Raw genomic sequence first — 17,958 nt, 5'->3', positions numbered from 1 at the left:
CAACATGGGGATGTAGCTCAGTGGTAGAGCGCTCGCTTTGCATGTGAGAGGCCCCGGGTTCAATCCCCGGCATCTCCAAGTACATTTTTTGTATTTTTTAATTATCAACTGAGTAACAGTTGGAAAATGCTCTTTCAACAATATTGCCGAGTTGATTCATCTGATTGCCGTTGCTCACTTGGCGCTTTTGTCGTAGTGCTCAGAGTTTATGTGTGGCCTCTGCGACTGTGCACGATCTTTATTTTGTGTACAATATTCCGATTTAAGATCACAATCGATCGCATTTTTGCTTCTTCATTTGTAAAATCGATAAAGTGATCCATGTAGTTAACAGGGGCACAGCAATGTACAACAAGCGAACGATTCAGCGCCGTCTCTTAGTTTTCATCGCTGTTGTTGTTTTGATACGCCCGCATGATCGTTTCAAAATACAAAACTGTAAAATGCTCGCTATGTATCGAAGTGAGACAGATACACAGCCGCCGGATGCAGACGGCTATGAAGCTAGAGCGAGACAACGCGAAAACCAAGAACGAGCCAAACGAAATATGTGTGTGTTTGTGTGTGTATGTGCTTCTTCGTATGGGTGTCTGTTGTGTGCGAGGGTTATCGTCGCTCTCTTATGACGGCGCATGTTTTTCAACGTCTTTACGGGTCTTTTTTGCTGGCAATTGAATTGAATGCGTCAGTTTCACTGTCTGCCCATGCTGATCGCCTGGCATTTTACTTAAATGATTGAACGATTTTTGCACGGTTTTCGAAATCAAGTTCATTTCGGTTCCATTCTCGTTCCCTTTTCCACCAGCCCACATACCGGAAAAGAGCAACGCAACTGTGGAACACTTAGATCTCTTATGAAATCGCCCAGATCATCGAGCAATCGACTGGCGTCTACAGAATTTTATAATTTTCGATCGAATGTACTGAGAGAAAACAATTCAACTTAATCATCAACATTTATTTAAATAACTTTTTTTTTTGTGGTTTGGGTTACTGACTAAATTTACTCACATATAGCGAATTCTGCTTATTACAAATTCGTCGTAACTTATCCGCTATAGAAGGGGATTTAAAAAGTTCACTTTTCAGCAGCACAACTTTTTAAGCCGTTTGCTTCTAGGTAAAATTATCCACCCGTCGCACAGTTTCATTTGTTTGCTGCATATAAATTTCAAAGAAAATGCTAAAGTATTTTGCTTAATCTTAACCGTTTTCACTTCACCGTTTTCACTGTCCATAAGGAGAGTTGCATTTAATTTCGGGCAATTCCTTATAAATATGCATGCAGATAAAATGGCTGAAAAGTACTAAGGCTAAGGATAGTTCGCAGCCAGCTGTTCCATAGTCAAGATAAATAAAGCTACTGCCAAGGTGTGTCCGTGGGCTCCAAAATGGGTTTTAAGTTTAATTAAATGTAAAGTGTAAACTTTAAATGCATTTGCAATGCAATTTGAACTCGAAACTATTTAAACTGCAGCTGAAAGTATGTTGGTCCTCTAATAATTAGCAATTTTATAAGTTCATTTTCGAGCACACACGAGCAAAATTTCATAACGTTGTAAGCAAATATGATGTCCAACCCCTCGTCCTTTGGCATCTTTCTCTCTTCTCTGTCGCTTTATACGGTTGGTTTGTTGGTTTGTTTGTTGGTTTGTTTGTTGGTTTGTTTGTTTGCCAACTTTTATAAAACTAATTAAAACGATAAGAGAGCAAAGCGACCGACTCGCTGAGAGGCCGCGCTTTTTCACTTCCACTTTTGAGCACTTACTCGAATTTCGTTTTAGATTATTATCTGTCCTGCATCAGCTCAAATTTCGCATTGTCCTTGTTGGTCCACAATTCTCGTAGCCTACAGAACAGATAGAATTTTGGATGCGGGCTGCCTGACGCATACTGCTTGAATGCCCATGCGGAAATTAAATAAATTCCATAAGCTTTTACTTCTACTTTTGCACCCCGATCAATCATTGCCATCGCACACGTCAGTAACCACTCAAAATGCCACCTGTCAGCTGTCAAAAGACAAAAGTACAGTTGTCAACAAAAGGCTCGTTTGACTGACCACGAAGGAGGCGCCCTTCGATGCAGAAAGTTCCCAGGCACAGCAAAATATAATCAATATTATCCCCAAAAGTATTCAACAAAAAAATATATATTGGTTTAAATAATTTATTACAAAATAACAGTTTGTAAATAAAATGCAAAAAGCATTTATCTGAGAATGTCTTAAAATATTGTTGTTTTAGACCTCTTCAAAACAGCATCCAGATACATTTGCATCTGGCTCGTCTACCACAAGATACGAGCCTTGCACACATCTCACTTGCATTCATCCTTCGTATGTCCTTCAAATTAATTGATATGCCATACAGCTGATGCAGTCAGTTGGAAACAACGGTGGCTACTGCTGATAACCGGTCCTCTGTTGTGGACAGACAATAGAGTTAACGCTCGAGAGTTAAATCAAATCCCTGAATTATTCAATTAACTGGGCGCAGTTCGTATATTACTCTGTTGATAAAGTGTTATACCTCTTATATACATTCATCACCCTAAAAGTATGCTATAAGATGTGTTTTGTCAGCTGTCAGCTGATTGCACCGAATCACTCCCGTTCTCCGATTGCCACTCTCTCTCTCTCTCTCTCTTTATCTCTCATATCAAGTTTAAAGCTAGAGGTGAGCGTTATCTTGAGCTTTTAACTCGAAAATTTATTATGATAAAAATCATACATATATTAGTATAAAAATAAGGTATTTGCTTAAGTTAGTATTTGATTTTATAATATCTCAAGACCAGGGAATAACACCTTAACCTGTATCGGAACCGTTAACCGAAACTAAACGTTTCATTTTTAGTACCGGAATTGACACCGTTACCGAAATTAATTGTCTTTCAAGAAACCCGAAACGCTTGTACCGGTACGGTTGTGGTAAAGTTGCTAAGTAAAAGAGTTGACAAACTCCCCAACTGTCATAACTTGAAGAAAACTGACCCGTTTTAAATCGAAATGCTATTTTGATCATGATTCGGTCTCTTAATTCATAGTGCATTCAAATTTTGTTCTTTATCACTTTAAATCAACTCCTTATATCGTAATTAGTATACAACTACACTTTTAACTTGATTCTAAGGACTTTCATTTTCTTGTAAAAAATCATGTCAAAATTAAGAAATATTTTGACTTGTAAAGTTGCTAGATCAGGTGTTTGAGCAACTTTGAACTGTCATAACTTTGTCAAAACTTTACCGATTTTCAAGCGGAATGTCATTTTGATAATGGTTTGGTCTCTAAATTCATTCTGTATTCAAATTTTGTTCATTTAGAAAAATTAATTATTTTCGACCAAATTTCGATTTGGATGGTAAGGGGGGACCCTTAGAAATTTTGAAAATTCAAAATTTGAAATCTCAAGTTTGCACTTTTAATCAACTCCTTATATCGTAATTAGTATAAAACGACACTTTAAACTTGATTCTGAGGACTTTCATTTTTTTGTAAAAAATCATGTCAAAATTAAGAAATATTTTGACTTGTAAAGTTGCTAGATCAGGTGTTTGAGCAACTTTGAACTGTCATAACTTTGTCAAAACTTTACCGATTTTCAAGCGGAATGTCATTTTGATAATGGTTTGGCCTCTATATTCATTCTGTATTCAAATTTTGTTCATTTAGAAAAATTAATTATTTTCGACCAAATTTCGATTTATATGGTAAGGGGGGACCCTTAGAAATTTTGAAAATTCAAAATATGAAATCTCAAGCTTTCACTTTTAATCAACTCCTTATATCGTAATTAGTATAAAACGACACTTTAAACTTGATTCTGAGGACTTTCATTTTTTTGTAAAAAATCATGTCAAAATTAAGAAATATTTTGACTTGTAAAGTTGCTAGATCAGAGGCTTAAGCAACTTCGAAGTGTCATAACTTTGGCAAAACGTCACCGACTTTCAAGCGGAATATCATCTTGATCATGGTTTGGCATCTAAATTTATTCTGCATTCAAATTTTATTAAATTTGTTCAAAAAAAATTTAGACATATGTATGTATATTTCCATTGAAACGATACTTAGTCACGAGACACTCACATTTCGATATTAATCGCTCATCTCTAGCTAGCTTTGAGCTCACCTGTGGCTTTTGGGACTAGCCCTCTTGAAGTTTCGTCGCTAGCCCGGTTACAATCAGTAACAATTTGCCCGCGAAAACGGTTGAAACGTTGAAGCGCGAGAATTTCGATAGCGTTTCGTGAATTCGAGCGAACGTTCGAGGTATACAGACATTTATAAAAATAGAAGTGGAAGCAAAACAACAGCAACAAATTATTTTACGTGCGCATGCGCCTCACACTTTATCTTCGCAATTCACCTTCTCCGTCTCCGTCTCCGGCTCCGCTTCGTCTCTGTTTCTCGCGTCTCTGGCGTTACCACTTTTCTTTGTTGTTGATTGATTTTGACTCGAAACATCGCTTGCTTATGTATTTGTGCCTTTGCATGTGTGTATGTGTCGCCGAAAAGAAACCGAAGTTAAATGAAATAAAATTTGAATAAAATTAAATACAATTAAAAAGTAATTGCAAAAAGTGCACAGCAACAACTACAATAAAAACACGCTGCGAATTAACAAGGGCATTAAAACGTTGCTAACAACAATAACAACAACAAGAACAACAAAAAACAAACAAAGTCAGATCAAGGGATTGCTTATTTAAGCGGTAAGTGATGGAGGAGCTGTAAAAAACCACAATTTGCATGTGAAAAAAGTGCTAGAAAAATTATAAAGTTTATATAATTCGAATATCACACTGTGCGGCCTCAGCCTTGGCACAGTTTGAAAGTCCTGGTTACAGTTTTAAAATCCGAACTTGAAAAATGAATTCATTATTAAGTTACCCTTGCCTAAAAGGCATTTTTTATAATTCTGTCACGTAACATTTATTGCATTGAAAGACAAGATTTAGTACATTTAAATTTCAATAAGTATTACTGTATATTATTTCAAATAATATATCACAAAGTAGTTCTTAATTCTTGTTTTAAATATTTGCATACCTTTACTTAAAACAAACAAATATACATACATATATAATACAAAACAGTCATTAAATTGATTTCCTTATTAAAACGACTTTAATAAACAAGTTAATTGTAAATTATATACTTTCATTAATTTTTTATGTTTGCACAAAATACTTAATCACACACAAGTAAATGCACTAAATTAAAAACAAAAATTATAATACCGTGAAAATAAAATTTTCAATAGCAATCAACATTTAAGCGTATATTAATTTATTTAGTTTGTGATTTTTGTTGTAATTGCTCATAAAATTGGCACACGCAAAGCGGCTTAGAGCGGCGGCTTATGAGCAATCAAGCTTAAAAATCCACACACTAAATAAACTAAATAATAATAAACATTTATAACTTTAGCCAAAGCAAAATATGTTGGCCTGTTAACGGTTTTTAATGGCCAGCAAACAGCAGCAACAACTTGCATAATAATTGTTGCTCTTTTAATTTACTTTGCTGCGGCTCCTTTTGCGCTATTTGTCAGTCTGTGTGTGTGTGTGTGTGTGTTTTGCTGCCACGTCTGTGCATACTGTGCCGCTGCCCAGCACCGTCCTCCTTCTCCCCCAACTCCTCCAGTACCCAGCTTGAGCTATTGCATAAGGCCATTTTCAGCGCGTATATTTTCAAATGCGACATGCATGCGATTTTTATTATTTTAATACCCTGCAGCAAATCAAAGTGGGCTTATAGTGTAAACAAAAGCAAACAGGCCTTTTAGGTATGCATGTATAATTTGTTATCAAAAATATAAAAATAATTCTCAAAGTAAATATGTACATGTGTTCATATGCACTTTATTGTATATATTTTAGACCTGCTTTTAGACTCTATAATACAGAGTATCTGATAGTCTTGCCATTTAGCACAGCTCGTGGTTAACTTGGTTGGGTTTTTCTATTTTTTCGTGACGCTGGCCTGAGTAAGTTTAACTCTAGGCTGGAATTTCAGCTATGTCTCAGAGCAGGTTTCGTCAACGCATTTATTTTGTATGAGCATTTTTATTAATTCACCGGTTTACTTCACCTGATTTCTTGTTGTGCATTTTTGTCGCGTGTATTTCTGGTTTTCAACTCTTTTGGTCGTTTTCCACATTGGTGAGTAGTGTAAATGTAAGATATTAAAACGAGTCTATAGACTATACGGAGACAGCTCCGGTGCGTTCTCTGCCATTCCCAATCTATGCTAATTTAATTTATGATCTTGGCTTTGAGTATTCGATCAAGTTTATCATTTAGCAAGATTCCATTTCAGACCGCCTCTTTTTGACGCATTCCTGAGTGGGCTTTAATTTGCGCTAAAAAAATTATACTTTTTAAGTCAATAAACTTGCTTTTGTTGTAAGTTCTTGACAAATTCGTTCGAATAAATGTCAGTAATTTTGAATTAGTCAATTACATCAGATTATTTGAGTAATATACCTTTGTAAGTCTTAAGAAGAGTTTAACCACATACTGTGTACATATGTACGAGTACTTTACTATGCTAGTTTGTATAAATACCATAATTTCCCAATTTTGCCTTAAATATTCATAAAACTCCCATATTTATTCAGTTAAATTTTGCATTGCATATAATTCATTTAGACTGGCATGTGAAAATATTAAACAATTGCATGAAACCGCTAAACAATAGATAGCTGTAGGTATAACTCCCACATAAAATAGATGTCAGGTCTATAAATAGGTATTACAATCGCATTCAATTTGAGAAAAGTTTCCTAATTATTATTGTTGTGCATCTTCATTTGGCTTGCGAATTTATGAAGTGCTTCTGGCATCAGTTAAGTTGAGAATCATCATCTATTAGAATGTTGACTGCCATGAGTCAGTAATTTTATTTAAAATATTTATTTTCAAGGCCTGTATTATGTTGATTTTTCTAAGAAAAGTTGTATAAATAAATATTGATTTATTAATGACGTTTAAAATTTGTGCTTTTCCACTTTGCTGGGGGAACTTTCCAATTTGTTTTTTTCTATTTTCTGAAATATGCTTAAATTATACGAAATATCTACTTAATTAAATGGATGGTCCATTTCGTCGGCTGCAACGCCCCAAAACAAACGAAAACGAAAGCGCCGAATAACAAAAAGCGTCTCTTAAAAAATGTTTTTTATAGACGACACAAAAAACAGATCGAAAAGCCAAACTTGATCTCAGCAAGCTGGGCTAAAAGGCAGTCAAAGAAGAGACGAGAAGTGTCTTAAAAGAGCAGACCCAAAGAGCATAGCAAGTATAAAGGCAAAAATATACGAGTATATAAAAAAAAAACATGGACACTCACACACACACTTAAGCTAAACAAAACCCAACAATTCAAAGCCTAAAACAGGTTCTAGAATCAATTTTTATGTTCTCAAGCTAAACCAAGAGAAAAAAGTCTAAAACAATTCCCGACAAACCGATGCACGAAAAATTTGAAGCAACTTCAAAATGAATTTGGTAAACCCGACCTCTCAGAACGGGGAACAGGCTGCGACCCAGCAGCAGGCAGCCAGTTTGAGGTTGAAGCATCCAAGCTGCAGATACAGATACAGATACAGATACTCATACTTACACTCATGCCTTGAGCACTCGCATCGCTTCTAAGCGACTCTCTGGACGCAGGCAGACGAGATCTTTACACTTTTTTTTTATTATTTGGTAATTCCTGTTGTTGTTGTTGTTGTTGCTTGGTTGGTTGTTGTGGTTTGCCTGTTTGTACAAGTATGTGCTAAAAGTTTCTGTACCCTGACAATGTCGCCAACTTGGCATTCTTTCAATTTGTGAACTTATATATACCGACAGATTCGCACTTTGCGCCTACAAATATTTATTCTCAACAAGTTTTGACACTAAAAAATCATCGACAACTACAGAACTTATGTTAAATATCTTATAATTAATTATTTTTAATATATTTCTTAGTCAGTTACTTGACTGTCTTGATTAACTAGCAATTCTCATTTGTTATGCGGTTTATTTCTTGAATAATTTATATTCTTTAGAAATTCTTTTTTGAGCATATTAAAAGACACAAAACATGGTTAGATGTAATACTACACAATTTAAAATCGTTTCAATGCCAATCCATTCGCATTCACATTTATTCAATGAAATTCTTTGAATGTTTAAAACTTTATTCATAGCTTTTACAAACAGCTCAATAAAGTTGGAGAATGTCTACACAGATACTGGTTAGAGATTGAGGGTGCTTAATTGTTGCACAGCAAACATCTTTTGAGTGAGCAGGTAGAGGGGATTCAAAACGATCTCGAGACGATCTTGACTATACTTCAAGTTATGCGGTGCAGGTGTCTGCTGTTAATGTTGATGCTGGTGGGGCTTTCGGGTCACAGATTGTTTGTTATTGTCATTGAATATCAACGTGAAATCTGAGGGGCGTCAGAATACCACCATGAAGAGAGTAAGCTCAGCTATAAAATGCCCTAGATGAAATATATACAAATTAATGAGTAAACAGTTAGAGAGTGATTAAAACAACAACACACTTCAATATTGATTTTACCATTGATATTGCCATTTTTTATACTGGCATACCCCATTGAGGGCTATGCAACAGGGCATTAACAATAATCATAACCAGTTTCTCCGAGTTTCCCAGAGTGGCAAGAAAACATTGCTAACAATTCTCAATGCCCGCAGCGACAGCGACAACAACGCCAGCCACTCAGTCAGAAACGGGAAAGGGGAAACGAGAAACGGGGAAGGGCAACACCAAGATCGGAGACAGAAAGCATCTCTGGGAAATGAGACCCTCGACTGGGTCTCTTCATTGGGCGCATCTTAAGAGCTGCTAATGAGTTTTTGGTTGCCCAGGGCGCAATATGTGAAGATCTTTGTAAGTGATTCATGAAAGTGACTGCGAGTAATTGCACTTTCCAAGTTGGCATAAAAAAATTATTAAAATAAGAAAAAGACACTTATTGTACCTGGCCGTGTGCTAACCGAAAGTGTCAACTCAGTAAACAGAGAGTGTGTACATATTCTCGTAACTATATTAATTAACTTGACGTCATTGTTTATTGTAAATAGAAACTTCAGCCAGATACTTGAGCTACAATGAGATTCAAATTGATAAGATTATTTTACAGCCTAGACCATGAAAATTAAAAACAAAATCAAAATTCTTGTCTAAAATCAATAAATGTGATAATAAACTACATTCTTTATTTATTTTTTTTTTTTTTGGCTACTTAAGTCACACGCCAGTAAAATTAAAATGTGTATTAAATTTTACTGATATGAGTACATACTTATATCATTTACAAAGGTTGCTGGCTCGCAGTCGGTGCAGAGTTTTTGTGTTTAACATTGAAATTAATGGGCTTTATGCACTCATATATATACCAACTTTATACGACTTAAGCTGGTGACAGTGAAAGTTCTGGGTGCTCGGATTTCACCTATGAGCTTTTCTTTTATGGCAGCTTTAAAAAATCTTGACAAACAGTTGAAATCTACACTATATAGCCAAAAATTTAAAGTGCTTAATTTACTACGTTGTCTTTTATTTGTTTTTATGAGTGTGATTATCGACATTTCTTATATTTGTGACGTGCTTTTCTTATAATTTGACTTTTGGCCAGCTGGTAGATAATTATTGTCCTAATCTTTAAAATAACTCGTGATACATCATTTAAAAAAGGTGAAGGGCTTCCATAATACTTAAAAACAAAACTTGCTATTTGCCTGTGCAACTGAGTTAATTGCAATATTTCGAAAGTATAATATAATTTGCTTTCAAAATTATTATAAAGCATTAAGCATTAATGTTGCCCATTAAGCTTAAGCTGCTTAATTCATTTGAAATACGAACCAAAAGGAAGTTAAATCCAGTAAAGTAAAGAAATACTTGAGCATTCTAAAAAGCTAACGGAAATTTCAGTAATTAATGTGTTAAGAATCTCGACAGGAAACTTTATTCAGATTACGAAAAAGTATCTTTATTATTTGGATTGTTGGACAGAAATAAGAAATACTCTTTCAATTGGAATAAGGAAAAATTCGTAATGTCTTTATTCACTTAAAGGTGACATTTGAAGGTGTTGTTTCTTACTACTCTCGAATAAACGAGTCATTCTCTATCTTTTCTGTTAGCATATTGTTGTTAAAATTCTCACATCATCACATTTCATAATAGTGGTTCAACTAATCTCAACTCAGCAGCCTCTCAGCATGTATGTCAACCGAACTCGTGAACAATAGTACAATATTATGTACTTACGAGTACATGTATTTTATTTCTCACAGAAGTACGAGTAGTATGTGTTCTTTTCAAAACTTGTGCAACGAATTCTTATCTGAGAAATTCCGTAACTGTTTGGATTTAGTTCGCGGCGTTTCCTTTTTTGCTTTTCGTTTATCAGTTTCAATTTGCATATTCGCTTCAGAGCGTGCTAATATTTGATTTCGAACAGTATGAAACATCGTCAACTTAATTAAATTTCGCGTCAGCAAGTGCAATATTTCCTTAAACAAAAAAAAAAAACCAACCAAAAAATATTAATTATATTTCACTTGGGAAAATGCCGCGGATATTAAACGTAACGCGAATTTCCGTTTAATTGTGCGTCAGTAAAATTCACATAATGTTCTAACAATAGTTTTTAACGGCAACTACGAATACACAAAGTCGACTTTATAATCGCGTTTGATATGTGTGCGAAATAGCCGTAACAGGAGAATTGGAGACGGATATAGACTCACACATCGCAACAATAAAGAGGTATACAAATAGATGGACAAACAGACAGACAACCTGTACTGCTAGCTAACGGCTAATTTGCTTTAATGATGAGAAACCGCTTAAATAAGGAAATAATACAACAACAAATATAATAGTACAAAAATAAATACAATAGAATTTGACAGATTCAGGGCTACAGGGGGCAATTTTCGATTGTGACTGATAAAACTTGTGTGTACTTCATGCTTCATTGCAAATTCAATTAAAGTTTGCACAGTTCGTCAAGTTGGAAGAGAGAAGCGAATTCGTCAGAGGGAGAATCATGAATGGAAAGCTAAAATGAAAACGAAAATGAGCTGTATCGAAAACTAGAAGCCGCAAATTAATAAATAATATGGTCAGCATTATGATAAATACTTCTGATTGGCATTTGTTCCTATAACAAAGCACGAATTATGCGATTTACTAATTCTAATATCGGTTTATAAACAATGCCATTATGGAAGAATTTTATGACATGATGTGCATAATATTTTATTAGTTTTCATCGACTTTAAAATCTGAAATTTGTGGGTTGCTTGAGAGGCAGGCATATTTGGGTATATTAAGCCCAAGTGTGTCGATAGTTTGACATTAACCATTTTAATTGACAAGTAAAGGGATGACAAATTAGTTTTTAGATTTTATTATAAAAAAGCACTTAGCTTTTTTACTTACAGACTTGTTTATGTGCTAACAAACACGAGTATGTTCTCCTATTAATTAATTGCCAGCAATTAATGTTCAAATAGTAATTCTTTGTATTTTATATTTATTTATATTTATGATGCTTTTCAAATGTCAGTTCCGCTTCCTAATACGACAGAGTACTAAAAACCTACAAACATGCGCGTCTAAATATACCATGCACAATTATTTTATTATTATTATTATTATTATTTTGAATTCGTGCCCCTTTTCGTGTGTACAACACGTTGCTTATTTTCAGTTTCAATTTCAGTTTTTTGCGCCTCATTGTTTACTTTGTTTCATTAAATATCGCTTACTATTGAAATTGGCGAACCTCAAATTGTTGTTCTCCAGCAGTCAAGGTCGTCTATTGAGCGCATCTTTAAAGTTAAAAAAAACAACAATAATTTTTGTTAAATAAATCAGGTGTGGGTCGAGAGGGAACGGAGGCTTTATTCAACTGAGAACTGATGATCAAAAGCTGAAATTAATTCGCACGGCTGCAATTACGGGTTATGCCAACGGAGATGTTGGCCATAAATCTTACACACTTTTGTTTGCCTTTGCCAAAGATGAGTCAGCAAATAATAAAGTATATGCGAGTATTTAATTCTGATTCAAGCAAGTGAAAATATATTTAAAGGAAGTTCGGAACAAAAAGGCCTTTCAATTTATAATGCATGGCATTCACGTGTCCGAATAAGTTAAGTAAGGGTCGTTGAAATTCAACAATACTTTCAAGTAAGATGCATCATACTACTCAGAAACTGAAAATTTACTTTCAAATTTTGTATACAACTTTGATTTGTTAATGAAAATGCGCAAAACAGCTCCCTAATCCATCAAATAGTTGTTGATCTACCAAATTTCATTAATTATAAAATTTCGTACTTCGAACGGCTTAAAATGTCAAAAAACTCACGTTGCCTGACGTTACGCCCACGATAAGAATGTCAAATTGTAAAATTCTTTTCAACCCGTGATCTCATGCTATCGGAATTCCTTATTGTATTGCTAAAAAAGGGGAACTTAAGTTTAAGCTAAAGTAAGGCAAAACAAAGTGCATATAGCAACTACTTAAATTCATAAATTAAGAAGATTACTCCATAATATGGAATGTGTGTCAAAATACCGTCAATAAAAGGGCAAGTGATAAGACAATGCTGATAAGTCTCCAAGAATTTCTAATTGAATGTAAAATGTGCTTATCATGGATCTCATATCAATACTCAATTCTTTTCAGCTTATGTCATAAAGGTGTTTATTACACTTACTCATAGTATGTTAGTTTGTTGACCCACAAATATATAGATTACTGGCCTTTTGGCTTTGCTTTGATAACTTTAAACTTAATAGGAAACCGTCAATAACTTGCGGCATTTTAATTAGAGCAAAACTTTGCAGAACTATGTGTGTATTATATACACAGATAAAAACAACTGCTCATTAGAAAAATCTTGAATGTTTATCAGTAAAAACAAGAACACCAGAAAGTACAACAATTTCCATGGGCTCATATCTCTGTCACAGTGGGGCAAGTCTAATAAAAAATTGATCAAAATACTAAACTAAAAAATAGTTAAAAGTAAGTCGGATTATAATGATAACATTAGGAAATATAATAAAAACAATTAATTAAAATAAAATATATATAAATTTTAACTTAAATATAAAAAGGTGCTATAAGAAAATTTGATAAAAAGTACGCGGACTTTTTAAACATTTACTCGTAGTCCAACAACATTTATAAAACAATATTATTTTTGTTAACTTGCAGCCATGTCAACGCCGACCACGCCCAAAATGCCCACACCGCCCACATTGCCGCCGGGCGTGACCAAAACGTGTCATATAGTCAAGCGACCCGATTTTGATGGCTATGGCTTCAATTTGCACTCGGAGAAGGTGAAACCGGGTCAATTCATTGGCAAAGTGGATGCCAATTCGCCAGCGGAGTCCGCTGGCCTCAAGGAGGGTGATCGTATTCTGGAAGTCAATGGCGTTTCCATTGGCAGCGAGACACACAAACAAGTGGTTGCCCGCATCAAGGCCATTGCCAATGAAGTGCGTCTGCTGCTGATCGATGTGGATGGCAAAGCCATTGACATGATGTCGCCAAAGGCGGAAGCGACACCGGCACCGGTACCGGCAACAGCAACAACAACAACGACTTCAACATCGGCTTCGCCAGCGCCATCTTCATCGCCAGCGCCATCGCCATCGTCATCGCCAGTTGTTAATGGCAGCGACAGCAGCAGCAACAGTCCGCCCAGCTATGAGGGCACCAAGCAGGAGCTTCCTGGAGCCAGTGCCAACATTAGCAGCATCAGTGTGGTCAGCACAAAGCGTGTCTCGAATGCAAGCAGCATTCAAAGTGGCAGCACAATGAATGCCAGCGATATGGATGTGGTGGACAGAGCCACACCCATCCTGCCCGCCACTGTAGCTCCAATCTCAACAATTCAGAATGGCAACAAATCTCCGCCGCCAGCTATGAGCAACAGCAACAGCAGCAACAACAGCAGCAACAACAATAACAACAACATGATGATGTTGAACACACCGCCGCCTCCATCGGCCACAGTGGCCAACATGAATAACAATGGCAGCGTCTATAGCAGTAGCAGCACCGCCACCAACAACACCACTAACACCAACAACACCACCAACAACAACAACATCCCCACCAGCGCTACAAACGGCAATCCAAGTGTTAACGGTAATGGCAGTGCCACGCCCACAATGCCAGCGTCCAATATGACCATGAATCGAGCGGGAAGTTTGAATTTACCACTGACAGTTGCCGAAATGCGCGCCAAGTTGGCCTCAAAGAAGAAATACGATCCGAAGAACGAGAGCGTTGATCTAAAGAAGAAATTCGAAATTATTCAAAAGCTCTGAGAGCTTCACTCCTAGCAGAATCCAATACCCAATCCAAACTCCCAACATCATGCACATTCCCACCATTCCCAAAAAAATAAAAAACACCGTACTTGTTATTATATTACACAAAAAGCGCACAAAATTGGAGGAAAACTACTTGAAGTGATGACTGGAAATTCCGCAGTGTCCAAAAACGAAAATTCGTTTCTGTATTTTTTATTGTATTTTTCTTCAGCTACGGCAGGCATATATCTTTATAACTATTGTATTTAGTACGCAGTCACTTATGAATTAAGCAAGTTTTTAATTATTTTAGCTTAAGCTAAAAAACTTTCTTTGAATGATGACAAAATGGAAACCGAACCGAACAGTTTGATACATTACTCCATACGGCATAGTGCCTAGTTAAAAAAATTTAAAAACAATTGAAAATACACCCTGAATATGTATGAACTTAAAATGCATTCCATGTAAATGTGAGCAACAAACAAGCAATTTTTGCTCATTCGTTTTTTATTATACTTTATACACGATGGATGATATTGCTTTGCAGCTGGTTCATTCAAAACTTTCGTTAAATTTGTAGCATACGTATGAACACGTACTTTTTACCATAAATAAAGTAAAAAAATTATATGTTTTGACATGTGTTTTTTGTTTGCCTGATTTTACCAAAATTAATTAGCGAACATTTAAAAACCCGAACCTTTTCTCAAGGCGTTGACACTTAAGTACACATTGAAATAGAGATTGTTGATCCGGAGCTTTGTGCTGTTTAATTAAGTACAGATATTTATGCTGGGTAGGTATCTATTCAAAATAAATTAAAATTATTTCATAGATCGTTAGATATTCTTCTTTCTATCCACACTAGATGGGAGAAATCGTTTTATACTTTGATCGCAGTTCAAAAACAACAGAGAGCCGCAAAAATAGAACAGTTGCGTAAATAGACATAAATAAAGTTCTCAGTTAAGGTTGCAACAGGCGACATCAGTTTGTCAGTTTGCCATTGAATTGATAGTATATTTGTATATGAGACAATAGGATGGCAGGCATGGTACCGCATACAAATGTAAATATTAGCAAAACATAATTGTTAAATGCCAACAAAGTCAAATTGCAATTGAAACGGCAGCAACCTGTTGCAACGCATACAAAACAACACGTTATGGCAACTTAAAACCTAATAGGGCTTTTTCATGAACGTAATTGCAAAAGTTGGCAGAAAGAAATCAGTTTTAGTATCAAAATTTAAATTGTAATGGTAACATGTTACATAAACAGCAAGTGGTACAACCTTAAAACAGGTGTTATTTATAATTTAAACATAATTATGGGATGCTATTGCTGCTGCAGATTACACAGTGCAGCAGCCACAATCAGCATCTCATTGAGGTAGCCCAACAGCGATGTCTGCCGCAAAGAGCAGTGTTCTAGCATTTTGAACTGTCTCAGTGTGTCAACCATATGCCGCATTTGTGTCCGACAGGCGGGCTCGTTGACTCGCAACGTGGGCAGTTGGAGGTTTGTTGCACGTGTCGAGGTCAGAGCTCCATCCGTCACGCACAACGATTGCATGTTGGCCATTTGTCCAGCCAACCTTTGTTCGTCGTATTTGCTTAGCACTGGTTTGGACTCATCCTGCGGATCACATTCCTCGTCCGTTGGGCTGTCGTCCTCATTGGTTTTGTATGAGCTACGCGTTCGTTTAACTGCTTTCCCTGGCTCCGCGCATAGTGTCAGGTACTTGGGTATGATGTCCTTAAAATTACTCGCTTCAAACAGCTGCAGGTCATCGCAATCACCACGAAAGGCATCCGACACATAGCTTATGATGCCTGAAAGTAGTTAACATTTGTAAATAAATAAATAGGAACTATTGAATATATTCACTTACCATTTGTATTGAGGCAGAGTATAAACTTGTAGCTGGAGCAACCAAAATTGAGTGTCGCACTCACCTCCGTCTCTACACACTCAATCAGAGATCGCACATGCAGCAGATTAGACCTGTAGGCCAACGGCATGTGCTTTAAGCGTTCCGAGTAATGCTTAGCATCTGGCCAGCATATGAGCGGACGCAGACAGCGGGCAAGCTTGACAATGGTGCGTTTGAAGGTCTGCTTCACCTCGGACTCACTCAGCTCAAAGAACTCAGCGAGGAGCGTGAAGGGTTCATTCAGACGCAGTTTTCTCAGGGTTATACAGCAGTCCAGATGGGTTAAGTTTGCATATTTACAAATGTGCCTTTTAAACAGAGGCAAATGCATGTCAGATACGCCCAGATGCAGTGAGGAAGCCATGTCAATGGAGCTCAACGTCATACTACGCATCGTGCGTTGTGGCATGTCACGTTTAAGGAACACCGCTTGACGCACGGCGGAGGCCACTGCAGGCGCTGCAGCTGGAGCAGAAGCAGAAGCAGCTGTACTGGGAGCACTGACATAGCCTGGCAGTGAATTGTTACTCGTGGCCAATGGATGTCTTGTGGTTGCTTTGATAATCGTATTGGGTGGCAGGGAACTGATTGCTTCGCCCAGCGATTCCTTTCTAACGCCAACCACTGGCGCCGACGCCTGCCAAGGTAATGAGGTTGATGTGGTACCATAGCTGCTGGACTGCAGCACGTATTTTGGAGTCTTCAACAAAGGAGCTGCTACAAAATACAATTTACTTGAGTCCGATAAGATTGCGTAGTTAGAATTTTGCTTACCATTGGGAGTTGTGATGCTGGAGGCTCGTTTCATGCTCGGTTTGATGATGACCCCCTCTGGTATCTTGCCAATCGCAATGCTTGTTCCTGTTAGCTTCTGCAATTCATAGTTTTAATAGTTTAAACTTTAAATGTAAACTAAACAACGTTCTGCGAAATTTCTATTGAGCCACATGTGCTGAGCGTTGCCACACCGTAGTGTCCACGGCAAATCAGCTGGTTTGAATATGTTTGTATGTATGTATTATTAATTCGTTTGTTTGTATACCTTAATAATTTGTTGTGGCTGCACTTGCACTTTCGGCCTAAAGACCACAGGCGGCGTCATCGGCACAAGGCCTTCAGATGTTTTACGATATTTCACAATTCGCAGCGACATTTTAAAGGTCACACAGCTAGCGCAGACTCCTCCTTATTGCACTTTTTAATTAATATTGCATTTGTGTCGGTTTCGTTCTGAAAAAGTTCAATGACGTTGCCACCTTGCAAAAAAAAGTCGCTGTTCATTAAAACGTTGCCTGACCTAGAAAGCTGATCTAGTTCATTTTTCAAAAATGATCTCTTTGGTAATTTTGAGGGCAGTTTTCTTAAACTATTTTGAGTGCACTTTTGCATAGTTTTAGATAGAATATTAAAAGCAAAACATAGCTGACTATAAATCGTAAATGGCCATATTTTCGGCTAATAGCAATTAAAAATTTTTCAAGCACGGAACACGGAAAATAGCCAGAGCTAGCAATAAAATAGCAGTGATTTCTGTTTCAAACGGTCGACAGATTGTGGCGGTCGGGCGATAGACTAAAGTGCTGCCAAGCTGCAGCTGAAACCAGTTGAATCATCGCGCCATTTTTGTTTATGGTTTTCA

At 36.6% G+C, this 17,958-nt stretch overlaps 2 protein-coding genes and 1 non-coding gene across 4 annotated transcripts; 2 read left to right on the top strand and 1 right to left on the bottom strand.

The window, feature by feature from the left end:
- The first annotated feature begins 6 nt into the window (after window positions 1-6).
- Trnaa-ugc lies at window positions 7-78 on the top strand. Its single transcript has one exon. It is a non-coding gene; the product is annotated as a tRNA-Ala (tRNA).
- A 4,115-nt stretch (window positions 79-4,193) lies between these two features.
- Window positions 4,194-14,477, top strand: LOC117784000 (Na(+)/H(+) exchange regulatory cofactor NHE-RF1). Its single transcript, XM_034621593.1, has 2 exons — window positions 4,194-4,719; window positions 13,272-14,477. The coding sequence occupies exon 2, from the start codon at window positions 13,274-13,276 to the stop codon at window positions 14,393-14,395; it is 1,122 nt and encodes a 373-aa protein (XP_034477484.1). The 5' UTR covers window positions 4,194-4,719; window positions 13,272-13,273; the 3' UTR covers window positions 14,396-14,477.
- Window positions 14,478-15,229: 752 nt separating this feature from the next.
- On the bottom strand, window positions 15,230-17,559 carry LOC117783998. 2 transcript variants are annotated; one of them, XM_034621589.1, is made up of 4 exons: window positions 17,362-17,559; window positions 17,094-17,190; window positions 16,278-17,036; window positions 15,230-16,218 (listed from the first exon to the last, which is right to left on the bottom strand). In XM_034621589.1, exons 1-4 carry the CDS (start codon window positions 17,470-17,472, stop codon window positions 15,722-15,724), a joined length of 1,464 nt encoding a protein of 487 aa, XP_034477480.1. In that variant the 5' UTR covers window positions 17,473-17,559; the 3' UTR covers window positions 15,230-15,721. The 2 variants fall into 2 exon arrangements, with proteins under 2 accessions (XP_034477480.1, XP_034477482.1); XM_034621591.1 differs by having other exon boundaries at window positions 16,278-17,033.
- Window positions 17,560-17,958: the final 399 nt, after the last annotated feature.

This window comes from Drosophila innubila, assembly GCF_004354385.1.
Source record: "Drosophila innubila isolate TH190305 chromosome 2R unlocalized genomic scaffold, UK_Dinn_1.0 1_C_2R, whole genome shotgun sequence".
Classification (NCBI taxonomy): domain Eukaryota; kingdom Metazoa; phylum Arthropoda; class Insecta; order Diptera; family Drosophilidae; genus Drosophila; species Drosophila innubila.
The sequence above is the reverse complement of the archived record's forward strand: the minus strand, read 5'-3'. Positions and strand labels throughout refer to the sequence as shown.